General features: G+C 54.2%; 1 protein-coding gene across 3 annotated transcripts in view; it reads right to left on the bottom strand.

Annotated features, from left to right (window-relative positions):
• Positions 1 to 4,004: 4,004 nt before the first annotated feature.
• Positions 4,005 to 22,752, bottom strand: part of LOC144594491 (disintegrin and metalloproteinase domain-containing protein 12-like) — a 108,397-nt gene continuing 89,649 nt past the window's right edge. For 2 of the 3 annotated variants that reach the window (XM_078401283.1, XM_078401104.1), the window contains exons 19-24: positions 17,760 to 17,843; positions 15,132 to 15,197; positions 13,823 to 13,931; positions 12,406 to 12,462; positions 9,344 to 9,419; positions 4,005 to 7,253 (exon numbers count right to left, since the gene is read on the bottom strand). In XM_078401283.1, coding sequence (XP_078257409.1) covers positions 9,356 to 9,419; positions 12,406 to 12,462; positions 13,823 to 13,931; positions 15,132 to 15,197; positions 17,760 to 17,843 — 380 coding nt within the window. In that variant the 3' untranslated portion in view covers positions 4,005 to 7,253; positions 9,344 to 9,355. The remainder of the gene's footprint in view (positions 7,254 to 9,343; positions 9,420 to 12,405; positions 12,463 to 13,822; positions 13,932 to 15,131; positions 15,198 to 17,759; positions 17,844 to 22,752) is intronic. The other variant, XM_078401199.1, reaches the window with a different exon arrangement.

Genomic DNA, 22,752 nt, shown 5'->3' with positions numbered 1-22,752 from the left:
TGCCCAGATTAAACTCTATTTTACCCGCTCGCCCATCTATATTTACATCAAAATGTAGAAACAAGGAACTGTAGATGCCAGTTTACAAAAACAGACACACTTCCTCAAAGTAGGCTTACCTTGAGGCTATATAGAAAATAGGTGCATGAATAAATAAAGCCGGCACGGTGGAGCAGCGGTAGAGTTGCTGCCTTACAGCCAATGCAGCGCCGGAGACCCGGGTTCCATCCCGACTACGGGTAATGTCTGTACGGAGTTTGTACGTTCTCCCCGTGACCTGCGTGGGTTTTCTCCGAGAACTTCCGTTTCCTCCCACACTCCAAAGACGTGCAGGTTTGTAGGTTAATTGGCTTGGCAATTGTAACAATTGTCCCTAGTGGGTGTAGGATAGTGTTAGTGTGCGGGGATCGCTGTTCGGCGCAGACCCGGTGGGCCGAAAGGGCATGTTTCCGATAGTTTTGATAAGGGTCTGTTTCCGAAGTTCACGATAAAGTAGGCCGAAGTCAGAACGGCTTTGTGATGGGGAGGTCTTGCTTGACAAATTTGCTGGAATTCTTTGAAGAAATAGCAGGACAAAGGAGAGTCAGTAAATGTTGTTTACTTAGATTTTCAGAAAGCCTTTGATAAGGGGCCACATGTGAGGCTGCTAAGGAAGATGAGAGCCCACGGTATTAAAGGGCAGATACTGGCATGGGCAGCAGGCTGGCTGGGTGGCAGAGGGCACAGAGTGGCAGTGAAGGGGGCTGTTTCTGGTCGGCTGCCAGTGACTGGCGGAGTTCCACAGGGGTCGGTGCTGGGGCTGCTACACTTCACGTTGGGTATTAATGATTTGGACGAGGGGATTGAAGGCTTGGTGGCCAAGTGTGTGGATGATACGACAATAGGTGGAGGGGCAGGTAGTCTAGAGAAAGCAGGGACTCTGCAGAAGGACTTGGGAGAGTGGGCAGAGAAGTGGCAGATGGAATATAGTGCAGAAAAGTGTGGAGTTATGCATTTTGGTATAGTTGTCATGCAGGATTAGACAACAGACAATAGGTGCAGGAGTAGGCCATTCGGCCCTTTGAGCCAGCACCGCCATTTTTTGGGTGTCCTGAGTCTGGGTCATGGGTTTGTGGTCGTGGGTCTGGGTGGTGGGATTGTGGTCGTGGGTCTGGGTGGTGGGTCTGGGTGGTGGGATTGTGGTCATGGGTTTGTGGTCGTGGGTCTGGGTAGTGGGCCTGGGTGGTGGGATTGTGGTCGTGGGTCTGGGTGGTGGGTCTGGGTGGTGGGATTGTGGTCGTGGGTTTGTGGTCGTGGGTCTGGGTGGTGGGCCTGGGTGGTGGGATTGTGGTCGTGGGTCTGGGTGGTGGGATTGTGGTCGTGGGTCTGGGTCGTGGGCCTGGGTGGTGGGATTGTGGTCGTGGGTAGGAGGGACCTCAGGGAGGGGGGGCAGCGCAGGGGGCCCTTCTGTTCACAGAGGGTGGTCCGTATCTGGAAGCAGCTGCAGTATTGATCGTACACGATGCCCGGTGGTGCCGGAGCCTGAGGACAGCGGCCATTGATTCCTTGAATTTTTTGTTTATTCTATAATATCTGTTTTATTGTGTACACACTTGTTAAGCTCAACATGTAAGAACTTCATTGTTCCATTGTCAGTACATGTGACACTCTTGCCTCAACGGCTCTGTGACCCACTGTAGAGACGGAGGAGTGACCAGAACCAGTGGGGAGTGACCAGTGGGGGAGTAGGGGTTGTGGGGAGTGACCAGTGGGGGAGTAGGGGTTGTGGGGAGTGACCAGTGGGGGAGTAGGGGTTGTGGGGAGTGACCAGTGTGGAGTAAGCTTGTCAACTTCCTCACTCCCAAATAAGGATCAGGGTGATGTCACCGCCCAGCGCTCCATGTGACTTCATCCAGCCAGCAGCCACGTGCTCCCGCTCCACCAATGGCGGCCGCCCAGGCCGGGAGGCGAGTTGCTAGTTGCCTATCCGGGCCTACACTGTCTGGGACTACAGCCGCCCCTGGGCTGCAGTGTCCAGGCCAACAGTGTCCGGGCCTACAGTGTCCGGGCCTACAGTGTCCGGGCCTACAGTGTCTGGGCCTAATATGGGACAAGGGCGGTCCCGTACGGGACAAACAAATTTAGCCCAAAATATGGGATGTCCCGGCTAATACGGGACAGTTGGCAACCCGAGTTGAGACCCTTCTTCAGACCCAGTTGTCTGTCCATTCTCTCCACTGATGCTGCGTGACTAAGTGGAAAACAGCTTCTTGCAGCAACCATCAGGCTGTTGAACACTGCCCTGACCTCAGTGACAACTGTACAACTGTACAATTGCTGTACACTTTGGTTTTGCACTATTGTGGTTATCTAGTATAATTGATGATTAATTTTTGTATTATATTTGATGTGTGTTATTGTATTAACGGGCCAGTAAAACTGCAGCATGTAAGAGGTTTATTGTTCCACACGACAATCAAACCCTCTTAACCTTTGACACCCCGAGTTCCTCCAGCACGAAGATTTTTCCATCAGTAACATTCCAAAGTTGAAACCTTTCAACAAGAATTTTTATTCTTTTTGCACAGCGTTTAAAATCATGAGAGGAATAGATCGGGTAGACGCAGAATCTCTTGCCCAGAGTAGGGGAATCAAGGACCAGAGGACACAGGTTCAAGGTGAAGGGGAAAAGATTTTACAGGAATCTGAGGGGTGACTTTTTCACACAGAGGGTGGTGGATGTCTGGTACAAGCTGCCAGAGGAGGTGGTTGAGGCTGGAACCATCCCAACGTTTAAGAAACAGTTAGACAGGTACATTGATAGGACGGGTTTGTAGGGATATGGACCAAACGCAGGCAATACTAACCCCCCTTCAATTACAGGTGCAAGCGGTTTATAGGTGAGGAGGAGCTGACCCTTGTCCTCCATCTCACGGGACCATGCCAGCACCCCCCGATTCCCATCCTGTGTAAAGAGAGACCCTCGACATCCGACTCTCAGCATGGGCTTCAGTCATGACCTCCATCTACTTGTGGTAACAGGTAAGGTTGCCAACTACAGCACCTCCAAATACGGGACAAGGTGACTTCACCAACCCACGCCCCATGTGACTTCACCCAGCCAACGGACACGTGCTCCCGCTCCACCAATGGCGGCTGCCCGGGCCAGGAGGCGGGTTGCTACGCAACCTCCATTAGGCGGAGCCCGGGCCTCCGGACCTACACTGTCCGGGCCTACACTGTCCGGGCCTACACTGTCCGGGCCTACACTGTCCGGGCCTACACTGTCCGGGCCTACACTGTCCGGGCCTACACTGTCCGGGCCTACACTGTCCGGGCCTACACTGTCCGGGCCTACACTGTCCGGGCCTACACTGTCCGGGCCTACACTGTCCGGGCCTACACTGTCCGGGCCTACACTGTCCGGGCCTACACTGTCCGGGCCTACACTGTCCGGGCCTACACTGTCCGGGCCTACACTGTCCGGGCCTACACTGTCCGGGCCTACACTGTCCGCACTTACACTATCTGGAAGGTAGGCACAGATTTTAACCAGCATTTACAGTTTTTTTCCTACTACAATGTCCGGACTTGCACTGTCTGGGCTTACAGCATCCGGGCCTACAGTGCCTCCTGGGCCTAATACGGGACAAGGGCTGTCCTGTACGGGACAAGCCAATTTAGCCCAAAATACGGGATGTCCCGGCTAATGCGGGACAGTTGGCAACCCTAGTAACAGGGTTCCCCAGATTGTCCCTGGGTTTGTGGGCTTGAGCTACAGGGAGAGGCTGCATAGGCTGGGACTTTGTTCTTTGGAGCGGGGGAGCTGAGGGGTGACCTTATTGAGGTGTACAAGATTATGAGCGGCATGCATAAAGTGAATGCTTACAGTCGTTTGTGAGGGGGGAAACATTTAATAGGAACCTGAGGGGCAACTTCTTCACATAAAGGGTGGTGGATACGGAACACGTTGCCAGAGGAGGTTGTGGCAGAAACTGTGACAAAATGTTAAAGATCTTTGGACAGTGCATGGACAGGTGGGTCTAGTGGAGATGGGGCATCGTGTCAGCATGGGCAGGTTGGGCCGATGGGCCTGTTTCCGTGCTGTGTGACTCATTGACTTTTTCCCAGGGCAGAGGATTCTAACACTAGAGGACACGGGCCACGGGTGAGAGCGGTGAGATTTCAGAGGGACGTTGGGGGCACCTTTTTCACTCAGTGGTCAGTCTGTCGGTGGAATGAGCTGCCGGAGGAACCTCTAGAACAGAAACAATCGCGACTGGTCAAAGCCATTTGGACAGGTATATGAATCGGAAGGGTTTAGACGCAGCGTTTCTCATCCGGGGTTTCCGCGAGAGGTCGCCAGGGGTTCCGAGAGAAATGGTGATAAATAGCATCATCGTGTGTCAATGCAATTTTGTGTCATTTTTGTGTTTAATTTCACAACAAACTTGAGAAAAACGTACATTATTTTTTGCTTAAACCAGTTATCAGAAAAATATATCATGTTTGCCTTATGAACTTTAAGTTTATGAAAGAGAAAGAAAGAGATTAATAAAGATATATAATCATTTATATGTAGGGGTTCCCTGAGACATGAGAATTATTTCAAGGGCTCAAAAAGGTTGAGAAATGCTGGTTGAGCGGGATATGGGCCAAGCGCAGGCAGATGGGGCTAGCCCAGTGTGACAACTTGGTGGCATGGACAAGATGGGCCGAAGGGCCTGTTTCTGTGCTGTTCAGCTTGATGTCCACGAGAGGCACGATGGGGGAGGCAGCGTGTAAATGTCAAATCATGAGTGCACCGCTCTAAGGTAAGAAGGGCAACGTTTGACGGAGATGTGCGGCCAGTTGTGTATTGCGCAGAGACTAATGGGGGTGGTGGTGGAGACAGAAATGGTGATGGATAAAATGAGGGATATGGGATGGAGCGATATGGATCACATGGACGGTAGAGGAAATAACTTGAACCTGGCATCAGGCTTGGCACAGACATTGTGGGCCACAGGTAGGGTTGCCAACTGTCCCGTATTAGCCAGGACATCCTGTATTTTGGGCTAAATTTGTTTGTCCCGTACGGGACCGCCCTTGTCCCGTATTAGGCCTGAGGGGGGTGCTGCCGGCCCGGACAGTGTAGGCCCGGACAGTGTAGGCCCGGACAGTGTAGGCCCGGACAGTGTAGGCCCGGACAGTGTGGGCCCGGACAGTGTGGGCCCGGACAGTGTGGGCCCGGACAGTGTGGGCCCGGACAGTGTGGGCCCGGACAGTGTAGGCCCGGACAGTGTAGGCCCGGACAGTGTAGGCTAACGGAGTGTGTTCGGGGAGCTTGGCCCAGTGTGTTCGCCGAACGGAGGTTGCGTAGTAACCCGCCTCCCGGCCCAGGCGGCTGCCATTGGTGGAGCGGGAGCACATGGCCGCTGGTTGGGTGAGGTCACGTGGGGCGCGGGGCGTTCTGTGCTGTACTGTTCTATGTTCAAGTACAACTCGTGAAAAAGCACAAGTAATCATTTGAGACGTTACTATTTACATAACACAAGAATTGTTTTGTTTAGAGATACAGCGTGGAAACAAGCCCTTCAGCCCACCAAGTCCATGCCGACCAGCGATCCCCATATACTAGCACTATCCTATGCACTAGGGACAATTTACAATCTTTACCGAAGCCAACTAACCTACAAACCTGTACGTATTTGGAGTGAGTGTTGTTCGTTCTGAGATACCCAGTGAGGCCTAAATCTTAACTTGGGTCTGAAAACTCAAATGAATTCCTGAATCACTGCCAACTTCTTGATCTCAGATCATTGTGTAAAGTCATGAATCTATTTCTTGTGATATCTTGTAAATGTAAATGGAAGGTCCTGACCAATGGCCATCACAAAACCGTAGAGATAGTTTGGAGGTTTTCTTGCCTCTCTGAGGCATCTCACGCATCGTCATAGTCCTATGTTTAGATGCTCCCTGACTAACGATGCTTCCACCTAGGATATTCGTGGTTTGCGATGGGTTTATCGGAGCCCATTGTAAGTTGAGGAGCAACTCTGCTCAATGATAATATTACGCTGCTCTGTCAACTTAGAAACATAGAGACATAGAAAATAGGTGCAGGAGTAGGCCATTCGGCCCTTCGAGCCTGCACCGCCATTCAATATGATCATGGCTGATCATCCAGCTCAGTAACCTGTACCTGCCTTCTCTCCATACCCCCTGATCCCTCTAGCCATAAGGGCCACATCTAACTCCCTCTTAAATATAGCCAATGAACTGGCCTCAACTACCTTCTGTGGCAGAGAATTCCACAGACTCATCACTCTCTGTGTGAAGAAATGTTTTCTCATCTCGGTCCTAAAAGACTTCCCCCTTATCCTTAAGCTGTGACCCCTGGTTCTGGACTTCCCCAACATCGGGAACAATCTTCCCGCATCTAACCTCTCCAACCCCTTAAGAATTTTATATGTTTCAATAAGATCCCCCCTCAGTCTTCTAAATTCCAGCGAGTACAAGCCTAGTCTATCCAATCTTTCTTCATATGAAAGTCCTGCCATCCTGCCAACTTGTTCTTAACTGCCCGCAAATGAAAATTACTAATTTGCCAATACTTTACGTGCAAGGGATATGGGGAGAAGTTGGGCACAGGTTGCTGATTGTGGATGATCAGCCATGATCACAATGAATGGCAGTGATGGCTCAAAGGGCCGAATGGCCTCCTCCTGCACCTATTTTCTATGTTTCTATGTATTTCTTGGTTTCATGTCCTAATGCATTTACACGGTGGCGCAGCGGTAGAGTTGCTGCCTCACAGCTCCAGAGACCTGGGTTCCATCCCGACTATGGGTGCTGTCTGTATGGAGTTTGCACGTTCTCCCCGTGACCTGAGTGGGTTCTTTCCAACCTCTTCAGTTTCCTCCCACACTCCAAAGACGTGCAGGTTTGTAGGAGAATTGGCTTGGTGTCATTGTAAATTGTCCCTAGTGTGTGTGGGATAGTGTTAGTGTGCGGGGATCATTGGTCGGTGCGGCTCGGTGGTTGTTGAATAAATATTCAACGTTTACAATCACTAAGTAATAATTGTTCATCATATCACACTAATACTTTCTTGGTCCCTCTGTACATGTTTGCTTCAGTGGCAGATTGGTCAGATTCAACAGGATTGTCTCTGATCAGCAACCCTTCCCCAGGTATTCTGGAGTTAAATACAAGGTGAATGCAGAGAGCGGATATGATGCCAGATGCCACACACTACTCGCTTGCTGGAGTTATCTGGTCCATGTCTGAATCTGTGGAGAAAAATGATTTGTAATCATTGGAAAGCAGTTCAGCAAAGAGTGACAACATCCTTCCTCTTTTGTGGTTAATTCTTCCTCCCTTGCCGCGATCGTGTCTGTGGGGGTTATCTGATTTATTTAAGCAGGGCCCTGAGGTAGGCCAGGCAACTGCAGACCAGTGACCCTAATGTCTGGGGTGGGCAGGTTCTGGAGAGGATTCTGAGGTACAGGATTTAGATGCATTTCTATAGAAAGAGGCTGATTAGGAATAGTCAGCACAGTTTTGTACGTGGGAGGTCGTGTCGTGTCTTGCAAATCTGATTGAGGTTTTTGAAGATGTGACCATAAAGGTTGATGAGGGCAAAGATGTAGAATTGTCTGTGAGCATTTCAGCACGGCATTTCATAAAGTTCCACATGGTCGGCTTCTCTGGAAGCTTAGATTGCATGGGATCCGACTGGATAGAGAATTGTTTCATGGAAGGAAGCAGAGGGTGATGGTGGAAGATTGCTTCTCATACTGGAGGCCTGTGACTAGTGGTGTGCCTCAGGGTTTGGTGCTGGGCCCGTTACTGTTTGTCATCGATATCAATGGTTTGATGGTGGGCACATGGAACAAGCTGCCAGTGGAGGAGGTTGGGGCAGGTAATATCACAACATTTACAAGACACTTGGACAGGTACGTAGATCGGAAATGTTTCGAGAGATATGGCCCAAATGTCGGCAGGTTGGAATAGTGGAAGGGGTATCTTGGTTTGCATGGGCACGTTGGGCCGAAGGGCCTGTTTCCACACTGTATGATTCTGACATCGTTATTGCAAGCACATTTGTAGTTGATTGAGATGGGAGGGGATGGTTGAGATGGGTGAGGGTGGTTGAGATGGGTGATGGTTGAGATAGAGCAAAGAAAATAGGTGCAGGAGGAGGCCACTCAACCCTTTGAGCCATCACCGCCATTCATTGTGATCATGGGTGATCATCCACAATCAGTAACCTGTGCCCAACTTCTCCCCATATCCCTTGGTTCCACTAGCCCCCAGAGATGGTTGAGATGGGAGGGGATGGTTGAGATGGGAGATGTTAGTTGGTTGAGGTTCAATGGTTTCTTTATTGTCACATGTACCAGGTACAGTGAAATACATTCAGCACAGCAAGACTCTCCCAGTACATAAGCACAATCGTCCCAGTTAGTACAGAATGTACAGAACAGCCCACCATGTCCATGTGCAAGGCTCCACGTGCAAGAGTCGGCGTGTTGGAAGTGTTGGAGTTGTTGAAGGTGTTGAAGTGATTGAGGTGGCAGATGGTTGAGATGGGGGCAGATAGTTGAGATGGGGGGGGATGGTTGAGATGGGGGGGATGGTTGAGATGGGGGGGGATGGTTGAGATGGGGGGGGATGGTTGAGATGGGGAGGGGGGTTGAGATGGGGGGGGGTTGAGATGGTGGGGGGATGTTTGAGATGGGGGGATGGTTGAGAGGGGGGGGTTGAGATGGGGGGAGTGGTTGAGATGGGGGGAGTGGTTGAGATGGGGGGGATGTTTGAGATGGGGGGATGGTTGAGATGGGGGGGGGATGGTTGAGATGGGGGGATGGTTGAGAGGGGGGGTTGAGATGGGGGAGTGGTTGAGATGGGGGGAGTGGTTGAGATGGGGGGGATGTTAGAGATGGGGGGATGGTTGAGATGGGGGGGATGGTTGAGATGGGGGGGGGGGATGTTTGTGATGGGGGGATGTTTGAGATGGGGGGGATGGTTGAGATGGGGGGGGGGGATGTTTGTGATGGGGGGGGTGGTTGAGATGGGGGGGGGATGGTTGAGATGGAAGATGGAATCTTTCCCCCTCTCACCTTAAACCTATGTCCTCTGTTGTTGATTCCCCTACTCTGGGTGAAGGAATGTGCATTCACCTGATCTATTCCTCTCATGATTTTGTACACCTGTAAGATTGTCCCTCATCCTCTAGCGCTCCAGGGAATAAAGTCCCAGCCTGCCCAGCCTCTCCCTAAAGCTCAGCCATGAGTCCTGGCCACATCTGTGTGAATCTTCGTGGCAGAGAGAGCTGACCGCAGGCGGTAACACGCGGCAGGAAGGTGCGTTCACTCACCGCCTCTCAGGGTCACACTGTGGTGTTGGGCAGTGGGCCGGGCAGCCCTGTGTCCACCTGGGTTGGAGCCCTGCATCTGGAGAGAGCACCCACAGTGAGACACTTAGCCTCCGAGCCATTGACCTGCCATCTATACTGGCCCAGAGCCCAGAGCCCAGAGCCACACATCCCCAACACATCCCCTCTACAGCAACGTGCGTGTGGGTCAGATACTACTGACTCACCCTCACCCTGATCACCCCCCACCCACACCCTCCCCACCCTCCCCACCCACACCCCACCCACTCTCTCCCCACCCACACCCTCCCCACCCACACTCTCCCCACCCACTCTCTCCCCACCCACACCCTCCCCACCCACACTCTCCCCACCCACACTCTCCCCACCCACACTCTCCCCACCCACACCCTCCCCACCCACACCCTCCCCACCCACACCCTCCCCACCCACACTCTCCTCACCCACACTCTCCTCACCCACACCCTCCCCACCCACACTCTCCCCACCCACACTCTCCCCACCCACACTCTCCCCACCCACACCCTCCCCACCCACACTCTCCCCACCCACACCCTCCCCACCCACACCCTCCCCACCCTCCCCACCCACACCCTCCCCACCCACACTCTCCCCACCCACACTCTCCCCACCCACACCCTCCCCACCCACACCCTCCCCACCCACACCCTCCCCACCCACACCCTCCCCACCCACACTCCACCCACTCTCTCCCCACCCACACTCTCCCCACCCACACTCTCCCCACCCACACCCTCCCCACCCTCCCCACCCACACCCTCCCCACCCTCCCCACCCACACTCTCCTCACCCACACTCTCCTCACCCACACCCTCCCCACCCTCACTCTCCTCACCCACACCCTCCCCACCCACACTCTCCCCACCCACACCCTCCCCACCCACACCCTCCCCACCCACACCCTCCCCACCCTCCCCACCCACACTCTCCCCACCCACACCCTCCCCACCCACACTCTCCCCACCCACACCCTCCCCACCCACACTCTCCCCACCCACACCCTCCGCACCCACACTCTCCCCACCCTCCCCACCCACACTCTCCCCACCCACACTCTCCCCACTCACACCCTCCCCACCCACACCCTCCCCACCCACACCCTCCCCACCCACACTCTCCCCACCCACACCCTCCCCACCCACACCCTCCCCACCCACACCCTCCCCACCCTCCCCACCCACACCCTCCCCACCCACACCCTCCCCACCCACTCTCTCCCCACCCACACCCTCCCCACCCACACCCTCCCCACCCACTTTCTCCCCACCCACTCTCTCCCAACCCACACCCTCCCCACCCACACCCTCCCCACCCACACCCTCCCCACCCACACCCTCCCCACCCACACTCTCCCCACCCACACCCTCCCCACCCACACCCTCCCCACCCACACTCTCCCCACCCACACCCTCCCCACCCACCCCTCCCTGAATCCCTCTTCCCCCCATCACCCCCAGACCCCTCCCCAGCCTCACTCCATCTTCTCCTGATGATTCTGACCACCCCCCCAACACAACTCCTCCATCCCACACCCACCGCCCCCACCACAACTCCCCCTCCGTCCCCCCCCCCACCACAACTCCCCCTCTGTCCCCCCCCACCACAACTCCCCCTCCATCCCACACCTATCCCACCCCCCGCCCCCCTATCCCCGGTATTGCCCCCCCCCAGGTGAGGGTGGGGGGGTGGTGTTGGGTGGGGTGAGTGGGTGTGGGGGGTGGGTTGGGGTGGGGTGGAGTGAGTGGGTGGGGTGGGTGGGTGGAGTGAGTGGGTGGGGGGGTGGGGGTGGAGGGGGTGGGGTGGGTGGGGGTGGAGTGAATGGGTGGGGGTAGGGGGGTGGGGTGGGTGGGTGTAGTGAGTGGGTGGGGTGGGATGGGGTGGGGTGAGTGGGTGGAGTGAGTGGGTGGGGGTAGGGGGGTGGGGTGGGTGGGTGTAGTGAGTGGGTGGGGTGGGATGGGGTGGGGTGAGTGGGTGGAGTGAGTGGGTGGGGTGGGTGGGGTGGGTGGGGGTGGGGGGGGTGGGGGTGGAGTGAGTGGGTGGGGGGGGTGGGTGGAGTGAGTGGGGGTGGGTGGGGGTGGGGTGGGTGGGGGTGGAGTGAGTGGGTGGGGTGGGGGCGGTGGGGTGGGTGGGGGTGGAGTGAGTGGGTGGGGGGGGTGGGTGGAGTGAGTGGGGGTGGGTGGGGGTGGGTGGGTGGGTGGAGTGAGTGGGTGGGGTGGGATGGGGTGAGTGGGTGGGGGGGTGGGGGTGGAGGGGGTGGGGTGGGTGGGGGTGGAGTGAGTGGGTGGGGGTGGGGGGGGTGGGTGGGTGGAGTGAGTGGGTGGGGTGGGTGGAGTGAGTGGGTGGGTGGAGTGAGTGGGTGGGGTGGGTGGGGGTGGGGGGGTGGGGTGGGTGGGGGTGGAGTGAGTGGGTGGGTGGAGTGAGTGGGTGGGGTGGGTGGGGGTGGGGGGGGTGTGGTGGGTGGGTGGAGTGAGTGGGTGGGGTGGGTGGGGGTGGGGGGGTGGGTGGGGGTGGGGGGGTGGGGGTGGAGTGAGTGGGTGGGGTGGGTGGGTGTAGTGAGTGGGTGGGGGTGGGTGTTGTGGGGTGGGTGGGTGGAGTGAGTGGGTGAGGGTGGTGGGGGGGGTGGGTGGAGTGAGTGGGTGGAGTGGGTGGGATGGGTGGGGGTGGGGGGGGTGGGGTGGGTGGGTGGAGTGAGTGGGTGGGGTGGGGTGGAGTGAGTGGGTGGGGTGGGTGGGGTGGGGTGGGTGGGTGGAGTGAGTGGGTGGGGTGGGTGGGGTGGGTGGGGGTGGAGTGAGTGGGTGGGGTGGGTGGGTGGGGGTGGAGTGGGTGGGGTGGGTGGGTGGGTGTGGAGTGAGTGGGTGGGGTGGGTGGGGGTGGGGTGGGGGTGGAGTGAGTGGGTGGGTGGGTGGAGTGAGTGAGTGGGTGGGGGTGGGGGGGTGGGGTGGGTGGGGGTGGGGGGGGGGTGGGTGGGGGTGAGGTGGGTGGGTGGAGTGAGTGGGTGGGTGTTGTGGGGTGTTAGCCTTTACCTGTGTAGGTGAACGACCTCCTCAGTCACGAACACAAAGGTGTTCCCCACCCCTGAACTGCTGAGACAGGAAAGTGATGGTGAGTGGGTGGGGAGGACAGAGGCCGAGCTCACCCCCCATGACTCCCTCCCCCCACCACCCCGTACCTGGTGCCCTGTAGATTCACATAATAGAAAATAGGTGCAGGAGGTGGCCATTCGGCCCTTCAATACGATCATGGCTGATCATCCACAATCAGATCCCTGTTCCTGCTTTTTCTCCATCTCCCTTGATTCCGTTAGCCCGAAAAGCTAAATCTCCCTTGAAAACATCCAGTGATTTGGCCTCCACTGCCTTCCGTGGCAGAGAATCCCACAGATCCACAACTCTCTTGGTGAAGAGGTATTTCCTCATCTCGGTCTTAAATGGCCGACCCCTTACTCTTAAACTGCGACCCCTGGTTCTGGAATCCCCCAACATTGGGAACATTTTTCCTGCATCTAGCTTGTCCAATCCATTAAGAATTTTATATGTCCCCCCCCCCCCACGTATCTGGTGTGTCCCCTCCCCCACTTAGCTGGTGTGTCCCCCCCACGTACCTGGTGTCCCCCCCCCCACATAGCTGGTGTCCCCCCCCCCATGTACCTGGTGTGTCCCCCCCCCACACGTACCTGGTGTCCCCCCCCCACGTACCTGGTGTGTCCCGTCCCCCAACGTACCTGGTGTGTCCCCCCCCCATGTACCTGGTGTGTCCCCCCCCACGTACCTGGTGTCCCCCCCCACGTACCTGGTGTGTCCCCACCCCATGTACCTGGTGTCCCCCCCACCATGTACCTGGTGTGTCCCCCCCCCCACGTACCTGGTGTGTGTCCCCCCCATGTACCTGGTGTGTCCCCCCCACGTACCTGGTGTGTCCCCCCCCCATGTACCTGGTGTCCCCCCCCCCCACGTACCTGGTCCCCCCCCCCACGTACCTGGTGTGTCCCCCCCCCACGTACCTGGTGTGTCCCCCCCATGTACCTGGTGTGTCCCCCCCCACGTACCTGGTGTCCCCCCCCCACGTACCTGGTGTGTCCCCACCCCATGTACCTGGTGTCCCCCCCCCCCCCCACGTACCTGGTGTGTCCCCCCCACGTACCTGGTGTGTCCCCCCCCACGTACCTGGTGTCCCCCCCCCACGTACCTGGTGTGTCCCCCCCCACGTACCTGGTGTCCCCCCCACGTACCTGGTGTGTCCCCCCCCATGTACCTGGTGTCTCCCCCCCCCCCCCCCACGTACCTGGTGTGTCCCCCCCCACGTACCTGGTGTGTCCCCCCCCACGTACCTGGTGTCCCCCCCCACGTACCTGGTGTGTCCCCCCCCACGTACCTGGTGTCCCCCCCCCCACGTACCTGGTGTGTCCCCCCCCACGTACCTGGTGTCCCCCCCCCCACGTACCTGGTGTACCTTTTCTCCCTCAGCGCCCAGCCGGCGATCAGACCACCGACGGCCAGGATCAGCAGCGGCACCAACACGGCAGGTAACAGCATCCCCATGTCCAGTGGCACTGTGGGGAGACAGGTACAGTCTGAACACGAATACGCACACGCACACGCACACGCACACGCACACGCACACGCACACACACGCACACGCACACGCACACACACACACACACACAGGTACAGTCTGAACACGAATACGCACACGCACACGCACACGCACACGCACACACACACACACACACGCGCACACGCGCACACACACACACACACACACACACACACACACACACACACACACACACACACACACAGGTACAGTCTGATCACACACACACACACACACACACGTCTGATCACAGAGACAGACACAAGTCTGATCACAGAGCGAGACACAGACACAGGTCTGATGACAGGGAGAGAGAGACACGAACACAGTTTTTGACACGGAGGGTGGTGGGGGCCCAGGATGCACTGCCAGGGGTGGTGGTGGGGGCCCAGGATGCACTGCCAGGGGTGGTGGTGAGGGCCCAGGATGCACTGCCAGGGGTGGTGGTGAGGGCCCAGGATGCACTGCCAGGGGTGGTGGTGAGGGCCCAGGATGCACTGCCAGGGGTGGTGGTGAGGGCCCAGGATGCACTGCCAGGGGTGGTGGTGGGGGCCCAGGATGCACTGCCAGGGGTGGTGGTGAGGGCCCAGGATGCACTGCCAGGGGTGGTGGTGAGGGCCCAGGATGCACTGCCAGGGGTGGTGGTGAGGGCCCAGGATGCACTGCCAGGGGTGGTGGTGAGGGCCCAGGATGCACTGCCAGGGGTGGTGGTGAGGGCCCAGGATGCACTGCCAGGGGTGGTGGTGAGGGCCCAGGATGCACTGCCAGGGGTGGTGGTGAGGGCCCAGGATGCACTGCCAGGGGTGGTGGTGAGGGCCCAGGATGCACTGCCAGGGGTGGTGGTGAGGGCCCAGGATGCACTGCCAGGGGTGGTGGTGAGGGCCCAGGATGCACTGCCAGGGGTGGTGGTGGAGGCAGATACGATGGGGTTTAAGGGAGTTTTGTTTCAGCACATGGAAATACAGGGACTGGTGGGATATGTATCAGGTGCAGGCAGGTAAGAGATGGTGTTGGCATCACGTTGAGCATGGACACTGTGGGCCGAAGGGCCTGTGACTGTTGTGTCTTGCTCTATGAAGGTCCAGTTTCTGGGCTGTGTGACTGAAGGAGGTGGGGGGTGGGGGAGAGGGGAGAGGGGAGAAGGGGGGTTACTCACCTGGCGTCTGTGTGGGTCTGTGCTGTGTGGTGCTGGTCACGTCCACACTCTCCGTCATGTTTAAGACTAAAGGAGAGATACAGCTAGTATTAACCAGAGGGTCAGGCCCGGTCATGGTGCCTTCAGGATCTCCCCGTGACCTGCGTGGGTTTTCTCTGGGTGCTCTAGTTTTCTCCCACACTCCAAAGACGACAGGTTTGTAGATTGGTAAATGTAAAAATTGTGTACGTTAGTGTTATTGTGCGGGGATTGCTGGTCTGTGCGGACCCGGTGGGCCGAAGGGCCTGTTTCCACGCTGGATCTCTAACCTAAACTAATGCTGCAGTAACTCAAAAGCTGGAGTAACTCAGCGGGTCAGGCAGCATCTGTGGAGAACATGGATAGGTGATGTTTCACAGAGTGCTGGAGTAACTCAGTGGGTCAGGCAGCATCTGTGGAGAACATGGATAGGTGACGTTTCAGATCGTGACCCTTCTTCAGACTGATTGTAGGGGGGGGAAGGCTGGAGGAGAGGAGGGGGCATGGCAAAGTCTGGCGAGTGACAGGTGGATACAGATGAGAGGGGATTGGCAGATGGTGGACAAAGACCAGAGATGAAAAGACAAGAAGTGTGAACGAAGGGTCTTGACCCAAAACATCACACATTCCTTCTAGAAGTCGTCTCCACCTGAAATGTCACCCATTCATAGAAACATAGAAACATAGAAAATAGGTGCAGGAGGAGGCCATTCGGCCCTTCGCGCCTGCACCGCCATTCAATATGATCATGGCTGATCATCCAACTCAGTATCCCGTACCTGCCTTCTCTCCATACCCCCTGATCCCTTTAGCCACAAGGGCCACATCTAACTCCCTCTTAAATACAGCCAATGAACTGGCCTCAACTACCTTCTGTGGCAGAGAATTCCACAGATTCACCACTCTCTGTGTGAAAAAAAACTCTCATCTCGGTCCTAAAAGACTTCCCCCTTATCCTTAAACTGTGACCCCTTGTTCTGGACTTCCCCAACATCGGGAACAAACTTCCTGCATCTAGCCTGTCCAACCCCTTAAGAATTTTGTAAGTTTCTATAAGATCCCCCCTCAATCTTCTAAATTCCAGCGAGTACAAGCCGAGTCTATCCAGTCTTTCTTCATATAAAAGTCCTGCCATCCCAGGAATTAATCTGGTGAACCTTCTCTGTACTCCCTCTATGGCAAGAATGTCTTTCCTCAGATTAGGAGACCAAAACTGTATGCAATACTCCAGGTGCGGTCTCACCAATGCCCTGTACAACTGCAGCAGAACCTCCCTGCTCCTATACTCAAATCCCCTCGCTATGAATGCCAACATACCATTCGCTTTCTTCACTGCCTGCTGCATCTGTATGCCTACTTTCAATGACTGGTGTACCACGACACCCAGGTCCCGTTGCATCTCCCCTTCTCCTAATCGGCCACCATTCAGGTAATAGTCTGCTTTCCTGTTCTTGCCACCAAAGTGGATAACCTCACATTTATCCACATTATACTGCATCTGCCATGCATTTGCCCACTCACCTAACCTATCTAAGTCACCTTGCAGCCTCCTAGCATCCTCCTCACAGCTAACACTGCCCCCCAGCTTCGTGTCATCCGCAAACTTGGAGATGTTGCATTCAATTCCCTCGTCCAAATCATTAATCTATATTGTAAATAGCTGGGGTCCCAGCACTGAGCCTTGCGGTACCCCACTAGTCACTGCCAGCCATTCGGAAAAGGACCCGTTTATTCATGCTGACTTTGTGTAATGATTTCACCATTTTCCAAATGTGCTGCTATGCCATCTTTAATAACTGACTCTAGCATTTTCCCCACTACCGATATTAGACTAACTGGTCTGTAATTCCCCGTTTTCTCTCTCCCTCCCTTTTTGAAAAGTGGGGTTACATTAGCTACCCTCCAATCCTCAGGAACTACTCCAGAATCTAAAGAGTTTTGAAAAATTATCACTAATGCATCCACTATTTCTGGGGCTACCTCCTTAAGCACTCTGGGATGCAGCCTATCTGGCCCTGGGGATTTATCGGCCTTTAATCCATTCAATTTACCTAACACCACTTCCCGACTAACCTGGATTTCCATCAGTTCCTACATCTCATTTGACCCCCGGTCCCCTGCTATTTCCGGCAGATTATTTATGTCTTCCTTAGTGAAGACAGAACCAAAGTAGTTATTCAATTGGTCTGCCATGTCCTTGTTCCCCATGATCAATTCACCTGTTTCTGACTGCAAGGGACCTACATTTGTTTTAACTAATCTTTTTCTCTTTACATCTCTATAAAAGCTTTTAGTCAGTTTTTATGTTCCCTGCCATCCAGAGATGCTGCCTGCCCTGCTGAGTTACTCCAGCATTTTGTGTCTATCTTCGGTGTAAACCAGCATCTGCACTTCCTTCCAACACAGAATACGAGGAGCTGTTCCTCCAGTTTGAGAAAATACATGAATTTTACAAGATTGTGAGAAGAAAAGGATTGAGTGGGAAACAAGACAATGCAGCAAATTGGCCAAGGAGTGGTTGGCAGCACAAGGGGTGGTACCAAGGCAGGGTTAGACACAGATCAGCTGTGTCACATAACATCAGTCGCTCATTGAGATGAGGGTTCCTACCTGGAACCTCTGTGCCATCTGGCAGATGCATCATGGTGGGGCCTGCGGTTGTTTCTGGACTTTGGGAAGGTTCAGCTGTGGACACTGAAGAACACAGTGCAGGCGAGTTAAGTATCTTACACCAACCTTCACCCAAAGAATAACCCCTGGCTGAATATCCCTCGATCAGATTACCCCTCATCCTCCTGCGCTTCATGGAATAGAGATCCAACCTACTCAACCTCTCCCTGTAGCTCACACCCTCTAGTCCTGGCAACATCCTTGTAAATCTTTCAAGCTTGACAATATCTTTCCCATAACATGGTGCCCAGAACTGAACACAATATTCTAAATGCGGTCTCACCAACGGCTTATAAAACTGCAACATGACCTCCCAACTTCTACACTCAATACTCTGACTGTTGAAGGCCAAACTGCCAAAAACCTTCTTGACCACCTTATCCACCTGCGACTCGACCTTCAAGGAACCATGCACCTGTACTCCTCGATCCCTCTGCTCTACAACACTACCCAGGGGCCTACCATTTACTGTGTAGGTCCTGCCCTTGTTCGACGACCCAAAATGCACCACTTCTGTGTATTAAATTCCATCGACCATTCCTCCGCCCACCTGGCCAATCGATCCAGATCCTGCTAGAATCATTCACAACCATCTTCACTATCTGCAAAACCACTAACTTTTGTATCATCAGCAAACTTGCTAATCTTGCCCTGTTCTCATCCATATCATTAATGTAGATGACAAACAGTAACTGGCCCAGCACCGAACCCTGAGGCACACCACTAGTTACAGGCCTCCAGTCTGAGAAACAACCTTCCACCATCACCCTCTGCTTCCTTCCATGGAGCCAGTTTGCTATCCATTCAGCGATCTCTCCTTGGATCCCATGCGATCTAACCTTCCAGAGCAGCCTACCATGAGAACCTTGTCAAATGCCTTACTGAAGTCCATATACACAACATCTACAGCTCTGCCCTCATCGACCTTTTTGGTCACGTCTTCAAAAAAATCAATCAGATTTGTGAGACACGACCTCCCACATACAAAACCATGCTGACTGTCCCTAATCACCCCTTCCCATCCAAATGCCTGTATATCCTATCCCTCAGAATACTCTCCAGTAACTGACCAACTACAGATGTTAAGCTCACCGGCCTGTAGTTCCCAGCATTTTCCCTGCAGCCCTTCTTGAATAGAGGCACAACATTTGCCCCCCTCCAGTCTCCCGGCACCTCTCCTGTATTTAAGGACGACTCGTACATTTCAACCAGGGTTCCTGCAATTTCCTCTCTGTTTTCCCGCAATGTCCTCGGATATATCTGATCAGGCCCTGGAGATTTGTCTACCTTCAAACACGACAGTACCTTCAGTAGTTCCTCCACAGTAACCCTGACTGCTCTCAAGACACCTCCAGTGACTGCTCCAATTTCCTCCGTCCTACTGTCTTTCTCCTCGGTAAATACAGAGAAATACTCATTGAGGTCCTTGCCCATCTCCTGTGGCTCCATACAGAGGTGACCGCTTTGATTCCTGAGGTCCCACTTTCTCTCTAGTTACCCTTTTCCACCTTATGTATTTATAAAATCTCTTGGGATTGTCCTTAATGCTGCCCGCCAGAGCTATCTCCTGGCCCCTTTTTGCCCATCTGATCTCCTTTTTCAGTTTACTCCTTAGTTCCCGAAACTCCTCCAGAGATGCACTTGATCCCAGCGGCCTCTCCCTGCCACGTGCCTCCTCCTTGTTTTTGACTAACGCCTCAATTTCCCTCGTCAGACAAGCTTCCTTACGTTTGCCTGCTTTGCCCTTCACTATAACGGGGACGTACGCATCCTGAGCTTTCGTCAGCACACTTTTAAAAACGTCCCACTTGGCCGATGTTCCTTTCCCCTCTAATAACCTGCTCCAGTCAACTTGAGCGAGACCTCCTCTCATACCCACAGTTGGCCTTACCCCAGTTGAGCGTTTTAACACGTGGACCCTCTCCGTCCTGATCCATAACTATGTTAAACCGAATTGAACTGCAGTCACTGGTCCCAAAAGGCTCCTCCACACACACTTCATTAACTTGCCCTTCCCAATTTCCCAATACTAGATCCAGCGTTGCCCCCTCACATGTGGGGGCCCCCACACACATATATATATATATATATATATTCCTTTATTTGTCCCACACTGGGGAAATTTGCAGTGTTACAGCAGCAAAGTGGATTTTTACTGTTAACTGGACTGTTGACTGGTCTGCTGGGAGCAGTGCTGGTTGTACAGTCTCACAGCAGTGGGAAGGAAGGACCTCCTATATCTCTCCTTCATGCACTTGGGGTGAAGGAGTCTGTCACTGAAGGAGCTACTCAGTGCAGTGACAGTGTCCTACATGGGGTGGGAGTCGTTGTCCAGCAGCGATGTTAACTTTGCCATCATCCTCCTCTCTCCCACCACCTGCACTGAGTCGAGGGGGCAACCCAGGACAGAGGGTCTTTTTCAGTCAGAGGGTGGTGAAGGTGTGGAATTCTCTGCCTCAGAAGGCAGTGGAGGCCAGTTCGTTGGATGCTTTCAAGAGAGAGCTGGATAGAGCTCTTAAGGATAGCGGAGTGAGGGGGTATGGGGAGAAGGCAGGAACGGGGTACTGATTGATAGTGATCAGCCATGATCGCATTGAATGGCGGTGCTGGCTCGAAGGGCTGAATGGCCTACTCCTGCACCTATTGTCTATTGTCTATAGAGCTGGCCTTCCTGACCAGCTTGTCGAGTCTCTTCCCCTTCGCCGCTGAGATGCTGCTGCTCCAGCAGACCACTCCGTAGAGAATGGCCGATGCAACCACCGTGTTGTAGAAGGTCCTCAGGAGTGCCCCCTGCACTCCAAAGGACCTAAGTCACCTTAGCAGATAAGTCTGCTCTGGCCCTTTCTGTCCAGTGCATTGATATTTCCGGTCCAGTCCAGTTTATTGTTGAGGTAGACACCCAGGTACTTATAAGAATCCACCCTCCCGATGTCCACTCCCTGGATGTTCCCAGTCTATTCTCTTTACTTTTATTTATAATGTATAATCTCTTGTTATCCACTTTGCTGCTGTAAATTTCCCCGGTGTCGGACGAATAAAGGAATATATTATTATTATTATTTTTATATTGGGAAAGTTATAATCCCCGACTATAACAACCTTATTTGACCTGCAGCTGCCTGCAATCTCACGGCACATTTGTTCCAATTCCCGTTGACTATTCGGGGGTCTGTAGTTCACCCCCAACAAGGTATCACCCCTTTCTTGTTCCTCAGCTCCACCCATAGAGCCTCACTAGATGAACCGTCCATAATGTCACCTCTGAACACTGCCATGACATCCTCCTTAACCAACAATGCAGCCCCCCCTCCTCTTTGTCCCCTCACCCCTGCCTCTCCTGAAGCTCCTGTACCCCAGAACATTGAGCTGCCAGTCCTGCCCCTCTCTTAACCAGCTTTCTGTCATGGCTACAACGTCCCAGTTGCTTGTGCCTATCCATGCCCTAAGCTCATCTGCATTACCCATCTAGCCCCTTGCATTAAAATACCTGCAGTTTAAACCAACCCTCCTTCCTCGCTCTCTGCCTTTCACCTGCCTATTCTGCCTTCCCACATCACTCTCCATACCAGCTTCTAGCCTCTCACGAGCCTCTGTCCTGCACGAGATCCCAGCCCCCTGCCAATCTCGTTTAAACCCTCCCGTGTAGCACTAGTGAACCTACCTGCCAGCATGTTGGTCCCCCTCCAGATAAGGTGCAACCCGTCCCTCTTGTTCAGGTCACCCCTGCTCCAGAAGAGATCCCAATGGTCCAGAAATCTGAATCCCTGTCCCTGCACCAACTCCTCAGCCACACATTCATCTCCCCCATCTTCCTGTTCCTACCCTCACTAGCACGAGGTATTGGAGGCAAACCACGGATAACTATCCTGCAGCTCCTGGATATAGTCTGTATGTGTAGTCTTTTCTTAGCCTGGATAGCACACTACAACAGCTTTTCACTGTACCTCGGTAAACCTGACAATAATCAATTAAAGTAAACTCTTTGCTTTTGTAATCTGTCATATTGAACTGGTTAAATCTCTACTTTGTTCCCTCCACACACAGCCGATGTACATCTTGGACAGGTAAGGTTCATGATGCTAAGGACCAAACGCAGGTTGGTGGGATTACTGTAGATGGGGCATGTTGGCCAGCATGGGCAAGATGGGCAGAAGGGCCTGTTTCCGTGCTGTGTGACACCACGCTTCTGAAACTATGGAAAGCCCCGGCACTGGATGTGGCAGTGGTGCAGCATGACTCAGCATGACTCAGATACACTCCTAAACTAGTCCTCTCCCATTCCACCCCTCTCTCTGCTGCTAGCCCTGCAGAGCCAGGGCGTGGCATGCATCACGGCTGATGGAGGGACAGCTTTTTCCCCTCTGTTATCAGGCTTCTGAACGGCTCTTCCATGAGCTAGGGCACTGTCCGATTCACCTCGACCCCATTGTGGACATTGGACTTTGTCTGTGGAACTGATGCTACAATGCTGAGAACTATAATCTGCACTCTGTATCTTCCCCTTTGCTCTGCCTGTTATACCTGAGTTTGACTTGATTGTATTTATATACAGTATTATCTGATCTGTTTGGATAGCAAGCAAGACTAAGCTCTTCACTGTACCTCTGCACACGTGACTATAATGACCAGAGTACCTGGCTACTTACCCTTGACTATAATGACTGCGTACCTGGCTGCTTACCCGTCTGTGTACCTGTCTGCATACCTGGCAATGTATCTGTGTACCTGTCTGCGTACCTGTCTACGTACCTGTCTGTATACCTGTCTGTGTACCTGGCTGCTCAGACTGTGGTGTACCTGGCGGCAAACCTGTCTGTGTACCAGGCTGCTCAGCTGGTGGCGTACCTGGTTGTGCACCTGTCTGTGTACCTGTGCACCTGGCTGTGTATCTGAACGTGTACCTGGCTGCGTACTTGTCAGCGTACCTGTGTAC

The sequence above is a fragment of the Rhinoraja longicauda genome, chromosome 1, assembly GCF_053455715.1.
Source record: "Rhinoraja longicauda isolate Sanriku21f chromosome 1, sRhiLon1.1, whole genome shotgun sequence".
NCBI lineage: Eukaryota > Metazoa > Chordata > Chondrichthyes > Rajiformes > Arhynchobatidae > Rhinoraja > Rhinoraja longicauda.
This window is presented reverse-complemented; position numbering and strand designations above follow the sequence as displayed.